General features: G+C 48.3%; 2 protein-coding genes across 2 annotated transcripts; both read left to right on the forward strand.

Annotated features, from left to right (window-relative positions):
- The first annotated feature begins 2,435 nt into the window (after positions 1-2,435).
- Positions 2,436-3,072, forward strand: LOC120678146 (NAC domain-containing protein 100-like). Its single transcript, XM_039959300.1, has 2 exons — positions 2,436-2,697; positions 2,786-3,072. The coding sequence occupies exons 1-2, from the start codon at positions 2,436-2,438 to the stop codon at positions 3,070-3,072; spliced, it is 549 nt and encodes a 182-aa protein (XP_039815234.1).
- A 73-nt stretch (positions 3,073-3,145) lies between these two features.
- LOC120678734 lies at positions 3,146-3,953 on the forward strand. Its single transcript, XM_039960052.1, has one exon. The coding sequence runs from the start codon at positions 3,212-3,214 to the stop codon at positions 3,806-3,808; it is 597 nt and encodes a 198-aa protein (XP_039815986.1). The 5' UTR covers positions 3,146-3,211; the 3' UTR covers positions 3,809-3,953.
- The last annotated feature ends 13,764 nt before the right edge of the window (positions 3,954-17,717 follow it).

A 17,717-nucleotide genomic window follows, 5' to 3' on the forward strand; every position in this document is an offset into this window, starting at 1 on the left:
GTTGATCTATGAAAAATATTTATAAAAATTAAATAAAATTAGTATTTGGTCCCACTTTTTGGTACTTGGTCCCATATTTTGGAAGTACCAGGTATTTTATCCTAGATACTTCTATGTACTTTATATCTTCACCACCTTAGGATTTTATCAGATGAACGATTCCTATTTTTTTCAATTATTGTAAAATTTCTCTTGTTCCATATGTGTAAAGACATCACGAGGCTGTAAGTGGTAACTTTAAGTTCCATGGCAACTTTAAGTTCCTTTTTCCTTCAAAGTTACTATCAAATGACTCTCCTCCATGGTAACTTTAAGTGGACTTTTACAATGACCTTATTTGTTCCAAATAGCGTCATAGGGATTTTTTTTTCTAGGGAGACCTTGTTTTGGAAAAAAGAATGGTTTTCATTTTTCTTCGTTACAAACGAGGCGTACAGTGTCCCTTAGCCTAGCTGTAAGCAAGCGCGCATAGCTTACCGTGAATGGTGATTGAGGTGAGTAAAAGTATCATAGGAGAATCTCTTCAGATCTAAGTACTACAACAACAACATAGTTTTTTTTGTCCCAAGTGAATTGAGGTAGGCTAGAGATGAAATCCAAAAAAACACAAATGTCAAAGTTCAGGCACGTTGATAGCTAGTCTCCAAGTGCTCCTATCCAAAGCTAACTCCTCAGTGATATCCCAATCTTTAAAGTCTCTCTTAACCGACTCGTCCCAAGTCAGTTTAGGTCTACCTCTACCCCTCTTTACCTTATCAACACACTTTAGCTCATTCCGGACTCTATCCTTCCTTGTGTGCCCGCAAAACCACCGTAGCATCCACATCTCTGCTACACTCAGTTGCTGGACATGTCGCCTTTTTGTAGGCCAATATTCAGCACCGTATAACATCGCCAGGCGAATCGCTATCCTATAGAACTTGCCTTTTAGCTTTTGTGGCACCCTCCTGTCACAGAGGACACCAGAAGCTTGACGCCATTTCAACCAGCCAGCTGAGATTCTATGACTAACATCTTCATCAATGTCGCTATTCTTTTGTAGCATCGAACCAAAATACCAAAAAGTGTCCTTATGGGCCACCACTTGCCCATCGAGACTAACGTCACCTCCCTCATGCCTAGATGCGCTGAAACCGCACATCATGTACTCGGTCTTGGTCCTACTAAGTCTGGACCCTTTTGACTCTAATGTGCGTCTTTACAGCTCTAACTTCCTATTTACCCCTGCTCTACTCGCGTCCACTAGCACCACATCATCAACAAAGAGCATATACCAAGGGATATCACCTTGTATGTCCCTTGTAACCTCATCCATCACCAAAGCAAATAAATAAGGGCTCAATGCCGACCCTGATATAGACCTATGTTAATAGGAAAGTCAGTGGTGTCGCCACCACAAGTCCGGACAAATGTCATCGCATTCTTATACATATCCTTGATGAGGGTAATGTACTTAGTTGGGACTTTGTGCTTCTCCAAGGCCCACCACATGACATTTCTCGGTACTTTGTCATACACCTTCTCGAGGTCAATAAAGACCATGTGCAAGTCTTTTTTCTGCTCCCTATATCTCTCCATCAACTGTCGTATTAGGAAAATCGCCTCCATGGTCGACTTTCCAGGCATGAACCCAAACTGGTTTTGGATCACACTTGTCACTCTTCTTAGGCGGTGCTCGATAACCCTCTCCCAGAGCTTCATCGTGTGGCTCATCAGCTTAATCTCACGGTAGTTAGTACAACTCTGAACATCTACCGTGGGATTAAGCTGATGAGCCATACGATGAAGCTCTGGGAGAGGATTATCGAGCACCGCCTAAGAAGAGTGATCGTGAGCTAAAGAAATTCAACCTTGACTATGAATCTTATCATAAGATGGCAACTACTATATGGGTGTTATCAAACATTATAGCCATCCATAGGAAAAGAGGGCAGATGATTGCATTGGAAAAGTAATAGGTATTTCATTAAAATACTGGTACATCAGGGGGAGATACATGTAATTGTCGTTGTCAGCTGACACCAACGACTCTCCCCAAAATCAGTAAGGAAACACTGTTTCGCACTATTTATTCAGTGAGCTGACATCAATATCCAGTGAAGCTGACACCAGCTGACACCGGTGGCTGTTGCGGCTAGCTCCGCCCCTGGGTACATACAATTCTCATAGGAGATCGAAATGGGGGGCTCTGTTTGGATCCTCTCAGCTAACTATATGCTGCTGCAATAGCTAGTGAGTCTGTAATTGAACATGATGCATGCCCCTGCCGCTGTCCTAACTACTGTAGGGCACCTCACTCTCGGATTCTGTAAATCCGTAGTACGTTCGCAGCGGCAGTAGGCGTCAACGTCAACCCCAACTACCAGCTGCACAATCTAGGCAAATAAACTGCATAACACACGGTTCCCTTCGCCACTATAAAACGAGCGAGGGGCATGTCTACGCTGCTGGTGTGCGTCAGTCACCTTCGTTCACTAGGTAGCCTTGTTGCTAAGCACGATCTGTTTGCCGCGGTTGCCAGCGGAGCAGAGCGGCGGCGGATGGATCAGCTCCTGCCGGCGGGCTTCCGCTTCTTCCCGACGGACGAGGAACTCATCACCTGCTACCTCGCTAGGAAGGCCATGGATGGCAGCTTCACCTCGCCGGCCATCCGCGACGTCGACCTCTACAAGTCCGAGCCGTGGGATTACCTGCCATGTACGTAGCAGTATGAGCCTTGCTATTCATCCAGGCATCCAAAGCAAGTTAGCTCTAGCTGCTCATTGATGTCAGTTGATGTTCCCAGGCGACCTGCAGGAGGGCTACTTCTTCTGCACCAGGGGCAGCAAGTACCTCTCCGGCGTGCGCGCCCGCCGCGCGACGCGGTGCGGGTACTGGAAGTCGACGGGGAAGGACAAGGCCGTGCACGGCAGGGACGGCCGCCTCGTCGGGAGGAGGAAGACGCTGGTGTTCTACCGCGGCAGGGCACCGAGAGGGGAGAAGACCGGCTGGGCCATGCACGAGTACGCAATGGGCGAGAGGAGCAGCAGCGCCCTCCTCGGAGGAGCACAGGTGCGCACCAACCCCAAATGAAGATGACTTATACTTTCTTTGTTCTTTGTCTTTGGTACTTGCATGTGTGCTTCCATGGAGGATCCATCTTGAGCTCTCTGACACGTTGAAGCTATGTTTCTGTGATGTCCGATTATGATCGATCTGTTCTGGCCATCATATGCAGAGTGAGTGGGTCATATGCAAGGTGTTCATGAGGAAGCATCCGAGGGGCAACGAAAGGAAGGTGACAACGGAGGAGACAGTGCATGATCAGGACTCCACTCCAGGCCATCTCCTTCCAATGGTATCGGTACCGGACGGTTGCGACGGTCATGAGCAGGAGGTGGCGCCACCAGCTGCAGCCACTGACTCACAGCACACGATCAGCCGCTCCGGTGCCCATGTCATGGAGGGTAATGAGAAGGATCATCGTCAACAACAACAACAAATGGTCCATGAGGAGTTGCTGATGATAGATCATCATGGTTGGAGCGGCGCCTCGCCGTCCTGGTTCAACCATGATGACTTGTTCAACCATGATGACCAGCTGGGAACGCATTGCTCCGCGTTGCCAGTCATGCAGATGCAGTCCGACGATGCAGATTATTACCTGCCGGCGTTGCTGGAGTCCGATGGCTGTGACGACTTACCGAACGATGCTGGGTCGGGGTTGCTTGACACCGGTGGTGAAGTGACCCGACATGCTGAGATGATCACCTCCGCCGCCATTGACCCACTTCACCTCGATTGTCTCTACTGGAACTTTGGTTTCTGAAAGCAAACATATTCAATGCTTGTGATTCAATAGGGTATATGTGTGTGCATTAGACATAAATTCTGATTTCTTCTGAACAATACTCCAAAGCATTTACAATGTATGAGTTGACATTTTGAGTGCAGGTTGATGGGTGTAAAGAACATTAGGGTTGGCACAAATAAGCAGTAGTATAGATTGTACCAGAAATAAAGTAGTGCTTGTAAGGGCAGTCCCAATGCTAGACTGTATCACGGTTTTCATAGCTTCAAGACTCTATTACTAGAAACTATCCATCCCAGTGCAAGATTTTACAAGTAGTTTCTATAAGGATGTGGATTTAATGAACACATGTATGCAACACAAATAAACAAGGATCAGCTGTGGCAAATTTCATGTGGGAAGGAGCGGGTGGGGCGGGGAGGTGCCGCACGGGATCTGTCCGCCGGCCATGGAAACGATGGCTGACTTCGCAACGCGGAGAAAGGGTAGAGTCTTGTGCATCGAAGCCAGCGTAGACGTCGAGTCCGTCTTAGACTCGGTTTCTTCGTTTTTGCATCTCTCTCCACATTAAATTGCTTGCCACATCAGCAAAACATCTACGTGGCAGTGTAATTAATAGGGATAGACTCTATGATGAAGTCTGGGTTGGGAGTGCCCTAAATACCATGAGCTATTACCTCGTTCCATGCTGTGTAAATACTTCTCAGGAATGTTCATCAATCTACTAAGATAATTGTCTTTGTGCATGCATAAGCGGGCCAGGACTTGTTAATTGACTTGTTAATGGTGATACGATCATTGATAGCCAGATTGTTTATCAAGATTAGCTCTTTCACTTACTTGGGAGCTTGCATCACTACAAGAGGAGAAGGATCAAGTTAGAAAACGAAATGACCAGCCAACCACGAGTAGTTTAGCATCTCATATGATTGATGGCTAGCTGTTCCTGATAAACTGAAGCTAAAAGGACAGCTCTTATGTTGTTAAAATAAAATGACGTTTGGACACTTATGACCGAAGGAAAGTGATGTCAGGTAGACATGCCCGGTTACTGACCAACTTTTGATGTGCCATCAGTACGGAAGTGGCTAGTTGCAACAAAGAAACAAAAGGATATCCTGCCTTGTAATCTTGATCTTAAATTAATTGGCACACTTTATTATAAACCAGAGAGCAAGTCAATGTGCCAAGATGACTGAGGATTTGGTTTAGTTGGTCATTCAATTTGAATATCAACGAAAAAAAATTGGCCTACTTGGCAGCGTTCAGTTTTAATATAAAAAATTGCCATATATGTTTGATGGGTCGTCATGCATTGGCAAACCCTAGTCAAAAGCGTAGTAGAACCAATATTGATTACCTCTAGTCTCGGTAAATCACTGCTTCTTACATGCTCTATGAATTTGAAAAAAATGGTAATATCATGATTTTCACACAGAAAAATAATCTAATTGTATAAGACACACGAAGTAATCTGACATACAGTTATACCTGTCCTATTTCACGCCTTTCATCTTCCATTGCCAAAATGGCAGCAAAACATTGATGTGTGCTTGATATTGTGTTTCGGAAAAGTACGTGACAATTGACATAAAGAAACTAAGCAAATGCCTAAAGCTTCCACGAAAGAACTACCTTTAGTTTATCATGTGTGAGACAAGTCAGGGAAAAATGTGTGAAACAAGCCTAACAGTCAACAGTGAATCAGTGATGGAGTAATTAAATGTTCTTAAACCTCCTATTGCCAACAGTATGTAAGAATAATTTAGTAAAATGGTGTGGACAAAACTTCCTGTAGACGTTGCTTAATGAGTCACGCCTTAAGATTATTAGACCTAATGTCAAGATCTGAAATTCCAGTTATGTCAGATTGATAATACCTGACAACAGTACTGGTTAAACTGATATCGCTGCATGTGCAGGTTTTATTATATGCTCTCTATATGATCATTTGACTCCAACCTCTGTTTCCTTGAATTCCTAGTACAGAAGACTCAAGAAAGGTTATTGTATACCTAATATAGGGTGAATAAGTAATTGATTATATACCTACACGAGGGCTTAGATCACTTGAAAGGTGCAAGCGTAGCACAAGAAAGAATTAGCTCTGCTCACCAAAAGACCAAATCAAAGATATTGAATGGTGTGACTAGCTAGCTAGAGAGCAATCAGGAAATGCAACTTGCAGGTGGAGGCATTTTTGCACACGATCACACAAAAGTCAAGGCAAAATATACAATTTAAGTGAACCAATTGATCATCAAGAAAGTACTTTGACTATGGATAGAATCACACATTATGGTTGCCTATGGTTGTTCATCCAACTATGGGAATATTCTCACCTACCATCATGCTCCAATCCATGGACAAATCAAAATATATTTGCTGCAGTGCTAATGGAGTGACCCTGAAGCTGTAGGTTAACTTCTAGTTCATCAGTGGGGGGTGCTGACAGCTTGTGTAGTTTGGACCGCTTTCAATACAGGACTAGAGTCATATGAGTGCCTTAAAAGTGCTGTCTGAGATGCACAAGACGTACCTCAAGAAAAGGTAATTGGAGGAGACAAAGACAAACGATTTGGTGCCATTAATAGGCCGTGCATGTTCACAGTAAGCACTCAGGAGTCGGGACATGTTATCAGCCAATACTATGAGTTTGACTTTTGAGATATCTGCTGGTTAGTTTATTCCTGCTTCTTCCATAGCCTCCCACTGCAGTGATGAGTGATCTCAGAAAATCTTGTGCTTTCTGAAGTAAGATCCGGAGGGAGGGGTAAATATGTTAATACGACCTTTGACTCTCCACTCCACTTCATACCTTGGGCTGTGTTTAGTTTCCCTGGAAAGCACTGTAGCGACAGGAAAAACAACTGTAGCACACTGTACCACGTTTCGTTTGTTTGTGGTAGATATTGTCCTACCATGATCTAACTAGGCTCAAAAGATTCGTCTCGCAACGTACATCAAAACTATGCAATTATTTTTTTATTTACCTACATTTAGTACTCCATGCATGGGTCATTTGCTACATTTAATGTTTCGATGTGATGGAGATGTGATGGAAAGTGATGTTTTTGTGGGGGTTTTTGGTGGATCTAAACACTGCCTTGGTAAACAAACAATCTCGGAACCTTTCAGTGGAAGGTAACAGGTACAGTTTGGGCATTCACTTCTCCTTGATGGCTTGATTGGGTCTTTATTTCGTTCCTTACATCTACGAATCAAATCTGACGCATCTGAATGTTTTGATAGGACATACTGGAGAACTAGAAAATTGATATATTAGATAGGGAGCACACAAGGATATCAAAAAGTTATGACAAACCAAATCAGAAAGTCATGATAAACCAAAGGGGAAATTCCGTGCAAGGCCCTCAAACAAATCACGCTTCCTTCTATGACCCTGCAAAATTGCAACTTCCTTATTTGACCCTGATTTCATTTTCCTTCCCTTCCATGGCCCTGCCGTTACATCTGCAGTTAACTCCCAGTTAAGTGACTGTGAAAAGACAATAGTACCCCTAGCGCACAAACAACAGATATTAAGATCTCATGGAGAACAGATATTGGAGAGCACCAACCCCTATAATCCACGGGCACACCCCGAGCAGAGCCCCCAGGCCAGCAGGCCCCCCATCACCCGCGAGCGCCCAGGCCCCACATCGCCCGTCCGGATCCCGCACGGCGGCGGAGCAGACAACAGGACAGCGGCGCCCCCGATCTAGCGCGGACGGCGGCTCGCGCTTGGAGCAGACACGCGCTGATGGCGGCAGCTCGCGTTCAGGTGGCACCGTCCGCCGGCGAGGGCGCAGCCACCAGTCCGGCCGCTGATGCGGCGCAGGCCACCCGCGCGGCACAGATCGGGCCGCTGCCCTGCCGCGTAGGCGCAGCCGCCGGCCCCGGCCTCCGCCCTGGCGTGGCACGGGCGCAGCTGCCGGCGCCCCCCCCCCCGGCTGCGGACCGCGGGCGAGCAGGCCGCCGCGCCGCCACCGCGTGCTCTGCAGGCTGCGGCGCTCGGGCACGCGGGCCACCGCCTCTGGCGCCCCCGGCCGTCGGCCCCGCGCGGAGCGCCGCCCGCTCCGCCACAGGCGCAGCTTCGGCCACCGCCGCGGAAGCCCCCGGCCACAGGCCCCGCGCGGTGCGCCCATGGCCAGGCGCGCAGCTGCCGGCGCGAGTGCCGAGCTCCAGTCGACGTCGAGCGCCCGGGAACCATGCGGCTACCTCCTCCCCTGTTCTTGTGTGAACGTGAGGGGATAAGGGAGAGATAAGGGGATAAGTGGTTGAACGCCGGCGGCCTCGGGACGCCCCCGGAGCTCCGCCGCTGGGAAGAGGGAGGGGCCCGTGGCAGTCGGCGTGGGGGAGAGCAGGGCGAGCAGGGCGCGGGGGAGAACTGGGGAGAGCGCGGCGGCCGGCCGGAGCTCCACCAGCGGGGGAGAGGCGCGGTAGCTTCAGAGGGAGTTAGGGGTATTTTTGTCTTTTCACAGCCATTTAACTGAGATTTAACTAGAGATCTCACGGCAGGGCCATATAAGGGATGCAAGATAAAAATAGGGCTAAAGAAGGGAGTTTGAACTTTCCAGGGCCATAGAAGGAAGTGTGATTTGTCTCAGGGCCTTACAGGGAATTTTCTCTAAACCAAAACAGACCCATTACTCCCAAGGCCTTAACGCATCTCACTGACAGACCTAAGAACTCAAGGTAACGAGACCTAACAGTAGTTCCTCACACCACCAAATACTGGTCTTCTGACATGGGATGGGAACAAGTAATTCTAAGTTCTAGTATTTTAATTACTGTATCAATTTCTGAATTTTGTTTGTGCCCGTGTTTAGGACTTTGGAAAGGGCCATGTTTGGCTACACATCACATCACAATTTCACAAAAAAACGAATGTCCGCATGGAGTACTAAATGAAGTCTATTTGCAAAACTTTTTTAGGGATGAGTGTAACTTTTCGAGACGAATCTAATGACTCAAGTTCCGTCTTGATTAGCGACAGTGATGCTACAGTGACCGTGCTCAATTATTTACTAATCGTACGGTCAAAGACCTCATTAGTTAGAATAAGTGCTACAGTGCCATAGTTGTGGAGGTAATTTTGTAATTAGACTTTATTTAATACCCCTAATTAGTGGTCAAAGCATCGTTTCTCTCTCATGAAAACATTTTCACGCCTAAACCAAACATGGCCAAGAACTCCTTTTTTACTGCTCCGTTGAACGCTACCTGCAAACAGTATCAATAGCAAAGTTCACTGGGAAAGGCTGCAACCATATTCATCCCTTTTCCTTTCCTTTCTTCAGAAAAGTGACACTGCAATGACAGGCCTCCTACATGTCAAAGAAGCAATGACTTTGGTACCCTGCTAGGCATCAACAGTTCTAAAGTTGTTCCCTACTCTATAGGTTCAGTTATTTCGTCCTTTAATCTCAGCCTTACCAAGATGACAATTGTAACACCTGCCTCGCGGACAGTCCGCTCGGGGCCGGCGGACAGTCCGCCAGGCATCGCCCAGATATTTATCTGGATGGATGTGGGACCCACTTGTCATTTCTCTCTTCCTCCTCACTTCGTCCAGAGCCGAGCGGGGCGCGAGCGCTCGCGCCGTCGTCGCCCCTTTCCATCGATCTCCCTCCTCCGGCCACCAAACCTCGATTCCTCGTGCGGGAACCTTCCTCGGCACCTCCTCCACCTTCCCCAACCCCTAGACCGGCTTCTTACGGCCGGAATCATCCCCGCCACCGCCGGAAGCCATTGGAGTTGCTCGAAGCTTTGCTCCACCATCGATCCGCCTCTCCGGTCGTCCTCCGCTCGAACCGACCGCGGGAATGGATTCGTGGTGAGTTCCTTGTGCTTTCCGGTCTCTTTCCCCTTCCGTGGTGTGTCGCCGGCGCCGGTGAACGGCCGCCGCCATCGCCGCCGCACTTGCTGCCGCCTGTGGCGCGGGTCAGAAGTTATGTATCGCGGACGGTCCGCCTGGGAGGTGCGGACAGTCCGCTGGTCAGATAGATTTCGTCCAGAGATGATGTCGTCTCTGGTGGTTTAGCGGGACTGAACTGCAGACGGTCCGCTATAGGAGGGCGGACGGTCCGCCGTTGAAACTTGAAACTTGTCCAGAGACGATGTCTCTGGTGGGGTTCGCAGAATTTAGCTGCGGACGGTCCGCTATTGGAGAGCGGACAGTCTGCAGTAGAGTTTAGTATTTTGTCCAGAGACGTTGCCGTCTCTGGTGAGTTGGATACGTGAACTGCGGACGGTCCACCAAGGGGGGCCGGACAGTCCACAGGTAGGATTGGAAATTGTTCCAGAGACGTTGTTGTCTCTGGTGGGTTGGCGTAAGAGTATTGCGGACAGTCCGCTAAGGGTTAGTGGACAGTCCGCCATTTAGGTTGAAGTTTGTCCAGAGAGGTACTTAGTTCTGGGGTCGGTAGAGTAATACGGCGGACGGTTCGCCAATTGGGCGCGGACAGTCCGTAGGGTATTCCAGTTGAAGAAAAATTGTTACAATTTTGGGCTGCACTCATTTATTTCATATGCATACGTGTAGCATCCGCAGCTGAGGGCGCCGTATTTGAGGTGATTGCGGCACCGCAGGAGCAGCCGGCGCAAGCCCAGGAGGAGAGGTGTGAGCACCCGGCCCAAGGCCCGTCTGACCTCAGTTCTGTGCAGCAGTCCGAAGGCAAGCCCCGGTGCACATCCTATTAATTTAAATTATGACACCTATATATGTATTTATTACTTATGCATTACGTTTAGGAGTTGTTTGAAACCTTAGTTGCATGAACCCTATGTGTCCTTAAGTTGCACTAGTATATATAGGACGATAGAAATGCTATGCTAGAAAGGGTTCGGTAGAAGTCGAGTAATTCTTGGTTTACTCGCGAGATATAGGAATTGTATTTTGTTTCCAGATAAGAGTTACTAATTATGGGTGAAAGTCTTGGAATGAAAGAAAGAATAGAATATGAGACCGGGCGGGAGAAGCGTAGTTCCGCCTGTGTCGGTTAAGGACCGAGCCGTTGTTGGCCCTGCTGATCATGTTTGAACTGTACTAACCGCATGCCGGGAGTAGGAGGTAGTCGAAACCGGTAAGCCTAGTACTGTCTCTCTTCGAAAGTACAGAACTTCATCACCACCCCTTAGGGCGAGTCGAGTAGTCGCGGAGAAATGGGATGCATATATTTACTTTTGGTGGTCTCTCATTGAGCTCGGCTGACTATATGAAGGTGGGGCGGTTCTGTAGTTCGAGGCGGGGAGGGGAAGGGTTGGTGCGTGTGGTCCGACGGGGCATACGTGTGCCGTGTTGGTTAGGTCTACCTTGCAAGGTTAAATCGAATTGATTCGCCGTCAGTCGCTCTCGGATATGAGCACCTTGGTCACTGCGTCGCAGCGTAGTGTTGTGATGGAAAAAATGATTATACCCATGTTGATGAACCTATGTATTATTATTTATTGTTCCACAATGTTTGCTCTAGATTTGGTTATGCAAATATTAGACTAGGTTAATTATATAGAACTTGGCTAAAATAAGGAAAGTAAGGAATTACCTTAGTCGCTGTTTTCTGCAAAATAACCACCAGCCAAAAGCTTTGCATGTCTAGATATGTGGGCTAAGTTATACCCATTGGTCGGGTAAGCCTTGCTGAGTATTAGTATACTCAGGGTTTGTTGCCACAATTATTTCAGGACACGCGGACGTAGACTTCTGTCCTTGCTGCGTCAAGTTCATTCGTCGGGACGCAGATGGATGGGAGGTTGTGGAGCCAGACGTTTAGTTAGGGATCTCCCTAGGGCACACTTTTTGTAGTTGTAGGCCCCTTCCCTCTAGACGAACCCGGATTTCAGTGATGCAGAGTTTGTAAATTATGTATTTACTCAAACTTGGTTTGTAAAACTTAAGGTAAAGTCATATGTATTTTTGTTGTATTTTTAAATATGGGTCGTGCTTGTACCATCTGCGCTCACCTTCGCGTGGGACTATCGGTGATGTTTCGATCGGGACGTGGGTTGAGAAAGGATTGCCAAATTAAGCCGTCAAGCTAATGAGCCCGATGTGTTCAAATGACGGCCATTACGCTTAATTAGAGTTTTAATTTGGCGGTTCCGTCACAGCTGGTATCAGAGCCGAAACGCACTGAGGGTGGTACGGGCATGACTAGTTTCAAAGTTGTTCAAAAGTATTAAAAAAATTTATTAGAAAGAACGTAGGGCGAGCATGCATCTCGTTTTATAGTGTTTTTGAGATTTTTCCATAGAAGTGATGGGGGTGAGTTTAAGGTCTTAAGGACCATTGTAGGTGACGTTCGGGTCGTAAGGTTTTATAGGCGCGGCGCGAATGGGTTGTGAAAGCGTGTCGGTCGAACCGGAGAACACTGTCGGGCAGTTCAAATGTGTTGCGCGGACAGTCCGGTTGTGACAAGCGGACGGTCCGCCGGACATTAAGGAAAATGTTCCAGAACCGGTTGAAACTGAGTTGGGTTGACATTGTGTACAGCGGACGGTCCGCAGAATCTCAGCGGACGGTCCGGTCAGCTTTAATTTTGGTAAAGCGAATGGTCCGCCCATGTACTGCGGACGGTCCGCCATACTATTTTCGGCTGGACCAAGGCAGATCGGTTAGACCAACTGGTTGCGCCAATCGATCGCCCCCGCCTGCAAGCATCATACAGAATTGTTTTGAAGCTCTACATTCTGCATTGTGCCATGAATAGAAAGGATTAGTTACTATTAGTTTTGGTTTCAATTTATCTGAATGATGGAACTAACCCAATCATGGTTGAATGCAGAATGGGAGAACCACCAAACCCTCCTGAGTTGGCCCAGGCCATCGCGGCCATGCTCACTGGGTGCGATGAGCAGACGGCACTCCTCCGTGAGCTTGTGGCGCAGGGCAGAGCGCCGCAGCCTGAGCATCACCACCAGCCGCCTGCTCCTGGATATCCAGAGTTCCTGGCTACTCAACCACTGCTCTTCCATAAGGCGGATGAACCACTGGAGGCAGACAGCTGGCTTCGGACTATCGAGTCGAAATTCACCCTGCACCCGTACAATGATGGGGACAAGGCAGGATTTGCCGCTCAGCAGCTTAGGTGCCCAGCACGCACATGGTGGGACAATCATGTGGCAATGTTCCTCGCGGACACCTGGTTCACTTGGGCACAGTTCAGGGAAGCCTTCAGGGCACGTCACATTCCAGCAGGGGTGATTAGAAGGAAGCTCACAGAGTTCTTGGCCCTGAAGCAGTGCAATAACAGTGTGCTACAGTATTCCCAGGCCTTCAACACACTGGCACAATATGCGGGGTACGATGTAGACACCGATGAGAAGAAGCAGGCTTGCTTCAGGCAGGGGCTCAGTAGTAAGCTCTAGGATCGCTTGGCAATGGTCAAGTTTGACAGTTTCAGTGAGCAGGTCAATGGGGCTATCATATAGGAGGACGCCCACCTAGCTCACAAGGAAGAAAAGAAGAGAAAGGCGCCGGCAGCGGGATCTTCTAGCAGTGCCCCTCAGGGGTTTCGCTTGGTGCAGTCAGGCCCACAGCGAGCCCCCTTTCAGCACCAGCCACCGCAGCAGTGGGGATACAAGCCCCCTCAGTACACTTAGCCACAGGGGACAGTCAGGCCTCCCGCCCCTCAGCAGAATGAGCAGAAGGTCTGGGTGCAGTAGACGGGGGTGCGCCCCAATTTGTTCCCTTGTTACAACTGTGGGCAATCGGGACACTTCGCCCGTAACTGCCCAATGCCACCAAAGCAAGGCCAGCAGTCGAGCCAGCAGAACCAGAAGCAGCAAGTGGCTCACTTCAAGCCGGGGCAGGTGCACTACACCACCCTTGAGGATATTTCTGAGGGAGCTCCAGTGATGACGGGTATGTTCTCCATAAATAATCAACCCGTTACTGTGTTGTTTGACTCGGGGGCATCTCACACCTTTATTAGTAAAGAGTGTGCTACTAGACTTGGGCTGGGTATAGAAACCATGTCGAAGCTGTATTATATTCATTCACCCGGGGGTCAATTGATAACCAATCAGACTACCAAGCAAGTGCCTCTACGGCTTCAGGGGAAAATTTTTATGACCCATCTGATCATGTTGCCAACCCAAAAAGTGGATATCATTCTCGGTATGAATTGGATGAAATTTCATGGGATTATTCTCGACACCTCATCACGTGCGGTGCACGTAAATTCTCCTATTCATGGTCCTATGACCCTGTGTCTTATGAGTCCCGCACCGTTGACTCATACGATGAATCAGGTTAAGGACAAGAAGGTAGAGGATATACCAGTGGTATGTGAATACCCGGATGTTTTTTCGGATGAATTGCCGGGCATGCCACCTGACCGTGCTGTGGAGTTTGCTATTGAGTTGCAACCGGGCACGGCACCCATCTCTAGAAGACCCTATCGTATGCCACCCAATGAGCTGGCGGAGTTAAAGAAACAATTGTAGGAATCGCTTGATAAGCGCTATATCCGTCCTAGCACGTCACCTTGGGGCTGTCCTGCACTCTTTGTGAAAAAGAAAGATGAAAGCCTCAGGTTGGGTGTGGACTATAGACTTCTGAATGCCGTCACAATCAAAAATAAATATCCCCTTCCCCGGATTGATATTCTGTTTGATCAGCTATTCGGGGCCAAAGTATTTTCCAAGATCGATCTCTGCTCTGGCTATTATCAGATAAAGATTAGAGCTGAGGATATTCCCAAGACAACTTTTTCCACCAGATACGGACTTTTTGAATATCTGGTCATGTCTTTCGGGCTAACGAATGCCCCTGCTCATTTCATGTATCTCATGAACTCGGTGTTCATGCCCGAGCTAGATAAGTTCGTCGTGATTTTCATTGACGACATCCTGATATTTTCCAAGAATGAAGAAGAACATGCGGAGCATCTCCGCATTGTGCTTCAGTGCCTGCGGGAGCACAAGGTTTACGCCAAATTCAGTAAATGTGATTTCTGGCTCAAGGAAGTCTAGTTCTTGGGCCACATCATCTCAGACAAGGGGATTTCTGTTGATCCTAACAAGATTCAGGATGTCCTGAATTGGAAGACTCCAGAGTCTATTTCAGAGATCCGGAGTTTCCTTGGGCTAGCAGGCTATTATCGCCGGTTTGTACCGGAGTTCTCAAAAATTGCTAGGCCCATGACTGAGTTACTCAAGAAAGGGGTGAGATTTAGTTGGGACAACAAATGCGAGCAAGCCTTCCAGACTTTGATAAAGCTTCTGACGTCTGCCCCTATCCTCGCTCAGCCAGATATTATCCGGCCTTTTGATGTGTACTGTGATGCATCAGGTACGGATCCCGACTACGTTCTCATCCCTGTTTGTTTTCGCCGGATATTATTCGGCCATTAATACTTGTTGTAATGCATCAGGTACGGGCCTAGGCTGCGTCCTTATGCAGGACCAGCAAGTGATTGCTTATGCCTCCAGAGCCCTCAGACGACATGAGGAGAATTATGCCACTCATGATCTGGAGCTAGCAGCAGTAGTACATGCATTAAAGATCTGGCGCCATTATCTTCTGGGCAATCCTGTTCACATATACTCGGACCACAAGAGTCTTAAGTATATTTTTACCCAGAGTGAGCTCAATTTACGCCAGAGGCGGTGGTTGGAGTTGATAAAGGATTATGATTTGGAGATTCATTATCACCCGGGTAAGCCGAATGTCGTTGCGGATGCACTGAGTCGTAAGACAAGTTGCAGTTGCACCTCAGCCTCAGTGGTGCATGAAATCTTGTGCCAAGAAATGGAAAAATTAAATCTGGCTATTGTATCTGAAGGCACACTTACTAATCTTACCCTCACACCTACACTCAGAGATCAAATTGTGGAGGCTCAGAAAAATGATGTGGGCATGGATAAGATTAGGCAACGGCTCAGTGAGGATGATCCTTAGGTGCAATACTTCCATCGAGATAGTGAGGGGGTTCTTTGGTTTAAAGATCGGTTAGTAGTGCCTAATACTTTGAGCTCCGGAAATAAATTCTTGATGAGGCTCACCTTTCAAGGTATTCCATTCACCCGGGCAGTAACAAAGTGTATCAAGATCTCAGGCAGCGGTTCTGGTGGACCAGGATGAAACGTGAGGTCGCCAAATATGTGTCCGAGTGCGATGTCTGTCGAAGAGTCAAGGCAAGTCATCTCAAATCTGCTGGTATGCTACAGCCTTTGGATATTCCTTCGTGGAAGTGGGAGGATATTAGTATGGACTTCATTGTTGGTTTGCCTCCCACATCAAAAGGATATGATTCTATTTGGGTTATCGTTGACCGCCTGACTAAGTCCGCTCATTTTCTTCCAGTCAAGACACGTTATTCATCTCATCAATATGCTGAGATATATATGGCTCGGATTGTGAATCTCCATGGTGTACCCAAGACAATTATTTCCGACAGAGGCTCACAGTTTGTTGCCCGTTTCTGGGAACAGTTGCATGCATCTCTGGGTACTCAGCTTATTCGCAGCTCAGCCTATCATCCTCAGACCGATGGCCAAACTGAGCGAATCAATCAAATTCTGGAGGATATGCTTAGATCCTGTGTGCTCTCTTATAGCAAGAAATGGGATGAATGCCTACCTCTAACAGAATTCTCGTATAACAACAGTTATCAGGAAAGCATCAAAATTGCTCCTTTTGAGGCGTTGTATGGGCGAAGGTGCAGAACTCCAGTGAATTGGTCAGAAGCCGGAGAAAGAAGTGTGTTCGGCCCTGAGATGGTCAGTGAGGCAGAAGAACAAGTCCGATTCATACAGGAGAATTTGAAAATAGTCCAGTCTCGACAGAAGAGTTATGCGGACAAGAAACGTCAATCCGTCACATTCCAAGTGGGAGACCATGTATATTTGCGGGTATCTCCAATGAAAGGAGTCCAGCGATTCGGAGTGAAGGGAAAGCTCGCCCCTCGCTATGTTAGGCATTTTCCTATCATTGAGCGGTGTGGGCCAGTAGCATATAGCCTGGAACTTCCTGCCCAAATATCTGCGGTTCACAATATTTTCCATGTCTCTCAGCTCCGGAAATGCCTCCGTGTTCCAGAAAAGGTGATTGATATAGAAAAATTGCAACTGGAGCCCGATCTTGTCTATCCGGAGTATCCAATCAAAATTGTGGATCACAAGACCAGGGTCACTCGGAATCAGACCAGTGACTTCTATAAGGTGCAATGGAGTAATCACTCCGAGCGGGAAGCTACTTGGGAGACGGAAGAATTTGTTCGGACTAAATGTCCGGAATTGCTACAAGCCTATCGAGGTACACGCCAATTTCTAACTCTCCCTTTTTGCCGTTCATTAAATCTCGGGGCGAGATTTCTTTTAGGGGGTACGATTGTAACACCTGCCTCGCGGACAGTCCGCTCGGGGCCGGCGGACAGTCCGCCAGGCATCGCCCAGATATTTATCTGGATGGATGTGGGACCCACTTGTCATTTCTCTCTTCCTCCTCACTTCGTCCAGAGCCGAGCGGAGCTCGAGCGCTCGCGCCGTCGTCGCCCCTTTCCATCGATCTCCCTCCTCCGGCCACCAAACCTCGATTCCTCGTGCGGGAACCTTCCTCGGCACCTCCTCCACCTTCCCCAACCCCTAGACCGGCTTCTTACGGCCGGAATCATCCCCGCCACCGCCGGACGCCATTGGAGTTACTCGAAGCTTTGCTCCACCATCGATCCGCCTCTCCGGTCATCCTCCGCTCGAACCGACCGCGGGAATGGATTCGTGGTGAGTTCCTTGTGCTTTCCGGTCTCTTTCCCCTTCCGTGGTGTGTCGCCGGCGCCGGTGAACGGCCGCCGCCGTCGCCGCCGCACTTGCTGCCGCCTGTGGCGCGGGTCAGAAGTTATGTATCGCGGACGGTCCGCTTGGGAGGTGCGGACAGTCCACCGGTCAGATAGATTTCGTCCAGAGATGATGTCGTCTCTGGTGG

The sequence above is a fragment of the Panicum virgatum genome, chromosome 6N (assembly GCF_016808335.1).
Source record: "Panicum virgatum strain AP13 chromosome 6N, P.virgatum_v5, whole genome shotgun sequence".
Lineage (NCBI taxonomy): Eukaryota > Viridiplantae > Streptophyta > Magnoliopsida > Poales > Poaceae > Panicum > Panicum virgatum.

What these genes read in the sequence shown, in the direction of transcription:
- LOC120678146 (XM_039959300.1), top strand. Translation starts at nt 2,436, where the DNA reads ATGTCTACGCTGCTGGTGTGCGTCAGTCACCTTCGTTCACTAGGTAGC. An exon ending in GCCGTGGGATTACCTGCCAT is followed by an intron (nt 2,698 to 2,785) that starts GTACGTAGCAGT and finishes TGATGTTCCCAG; the next exon opens with GCGACCTGCAGGAGGGCTAC.
- LOC120678734 (XM_039960052.1), top strand. Translation starts at nt 3,212, where the DNA reads ATGCAGAGTGAGTGGGTCATATGCAAGGTGTTCATGAGGAAGCATCCG.